Source organism: Otolemur garnettii, unplaced genomic scaffold (assembly GCF_000181295.1).
Source record: "Otolemur garnettii isolate 467f Iridium unplaced genomic scaffold, OtoGar3 scaffold00051, whole genome shotgun sequence".
Classification (NCBI taxonomy): Eukaryota; Metazoa; Chordata; class Mammalia; order Primates; family Galagidae; genus Otolemur; species Otolemur garnettii.
In genome coordinates this window covers 9,091,177-9,093,457 of record NW_003852446.1, presented here as the reverse complement: position 1 = coordinate 9,093,457, position 2,281 = coordinate 9,091,177, and the positions used below count along the sequence as shown (strand labels likewise).

At 44.2% G+C, this 2,281-nt stretch overlaps 1 protein-coding gene across 2 annotated transcripts in view; it reads left to right on the top strand.

The window, feature by feature from the left end:
- Positions 1–844, top strand: part of ACOT9 (acyl-CoA thioesterase 9) — a 47,236-nt gene extending 46,392 nt beyond the window's left edge. For both annotated transcript variants that reach the window (XM_003791911.3, XM_023514361.1), the window contains one exon: positions 533–844. In XM_003791911.3, coding sequence (XP_003791959.1) covers positions 533–621 — 89 coding nt within the window. In that variant the 3' untranslated portion in view covers positions 622–844. The remainder of the gene's footprint in view (positions 1–532) is intronic.
- Positions 845–2,281: the final 1,437 nt, after the last annotated feature.

Below are 2,281 nucleotides of genomic sequence, written 5' to 3'. Positions count from 1 at the left end.
AAAAAATGGCCAGGCGTTGTGGTGAGTGCCTGTAGTCCCAGCTACTTGGGAGGCTGAGGCAGGAGACTCACTTGAGCCCATGAGTTGGAGGTTGCTGTGAGCGTGATGCCATGGCACTCTACCCAGGGGGATAGCTTGAGGCTCCGTCTCAAAAAAAAAATAAATAAATTGTTGTGGGAAGTACACAGATGCCTGTCAGCACAAGAGCATGTCTTTAAGAGATTTTGCTTTTGAGATTCTGCAGCCTTGAAGGCCAAAGATAACCTATGGCCTTCAGGTGGCAGTTGTTGCCCTACCCACTTGGCATCTTCTACAGGGCTAGTGTCAGCTGCAAGCAGCCACTGGCAGCTAAAACTGGTCCAGCCAAAGGAAAGGGACAGGAGTCATAGTCTATTCCCTTGGGAATATTGCACAACCCTGGCCTAATAGTGCTCCTCATTCTGTCCCAGTATTCCTAAGCAGTCTTGTGTTTGTGTCATGATTCTCTAAGGTGCTGCAAGTTTTCTCCAGGGTTATCTTTCTTGTGTTTCAGAGTCCATGTTGTACTTAGATGGGCAGCGGCATTTCAACTCCATGAGTGTACCAGTGACCTTGAGAAAGGACTACCTTGTGGAGCCCTAGGAAAACCTCACGTGTGGAAAACCAGCCTTTCACCTGCATTGACACAGTCCCTAATAATGGCCTTGATTTTAGTGTTGCTTTCCATCCTCCATCGAGAAGGAGAATGTAGTTAGCATTTAGGGTGATCGGAAAAGTATAATAACAGAATGGCTGGATGGGGCCGAGGGGAGAAAGAATTATTAAACCACAAATATTTTCAAAACAGTTTTCATTGTAAACCTACCTTGTTGCATTGTATTTGCTAAAGGAATTAGGGCAGAATGCCTTTTTACACAGTTGGACATATTCTTTTCTTACTATCAGTATACAAGGCGTTACATATCCTGCCAAGGAATTTGGGTGACATCTCTAACTTATCTAAAATCCCATCAACTCCACATGATTCCTTTGTATTTTGCTTCTGACAGGCCTCTTGTAGCCTTCTCTTGGATGTTTATAAAATTTTTAGTGGGATTTTCTTCCCTCTATTTCCCAGCTTTTGTTGTTGGCAGAAGGTAGATGAAAAGTTGGGGGTGAAGGGATTCAGTAAAAGATAACAGCAACTGTGAAGATTTGTGGGAAGCTTTAGATCCAAAACCATACTATGAGAGGTGTTCAGAGATGATCTGGATGAGGAAACAGGACCATTTTGTCATTCTTTCATTCACCAGACAACTATTCAGTATACTGTGCATGGGGCTGGGCAGGATACATTGATTAAAAACAAGAACAATAGTAATAATACCTGCTTATGCTTATGGACACTTGCCATGTGCTGGTTAGGCACTGTCCTTAGCACTTGGCATGTATTAGCCCACTTATTTCTTCTAATCAATACAATGAGACAGGTTCTATAACATCCCCCACATGGGTTTAGGCCATTCAGGAAACTGAAGCACAGAGAAGTTAAGTAACTTGTTGAAGGTAAAACAGCCAAGAAGTTGTGGTGCTGGGATTCAGAACCAGGCAGTGTGGGTCCAGGGTACTCCTGGCCAGTACAGTGTACTGCTTTCAAGGAATATAGCAAGGGAGTTCACACCCAGAATCACATTGTCACCTAGGAAGCCAAAGGAAGGCATTCTCATTAATCTGCAGCCAAGATAGTTTCTTCCTTGATGGGAAGAAGACTTGATCAAATTCACAAGAGACAAAAAACAGGCTACACTGAAGAAAAAAGTAATCTCTGAAAAAGGTGCTCCCAAGAAGGAAGCAATTTTCTTTAGAGTGTGAGTTGTAGAAGAGTGGTCATACAACTGGCTCTGCCTCAGAATTAGCTGGAAAGCTTTTTAAAAAGCTTATATAATGTTTATTGAAATTACAGTTAATAAGTACCACTGGCATAAATTGTCATGGGAACAAACACAACCATGTCTTGGAGGTAAGCAGTTTAACTCATGGAGTCAGGAAGTGCTGTGACTGGTCTCCCAGTGCTCTCCTACCATCCTGAGATTTGCCTGGCCCTTCAATACAGCTTTTGGCATGTCTGCCTATGACATGGTGGACTGGGAAGGCTAGGTGGCCCTGCGACAGGATGGGCCCTGGTGAGTTTTACAAATGTGTTAAGTGGAGTTCAGTTAAGAAACCTACTGCAGGCTCGGCACCTATAGCTCAACCGGCTAAGGCGCCAGCCACGTACACCTAAGGTGGCGGGTTCGAATCCCCAGCCCGGACCCGCCAAACA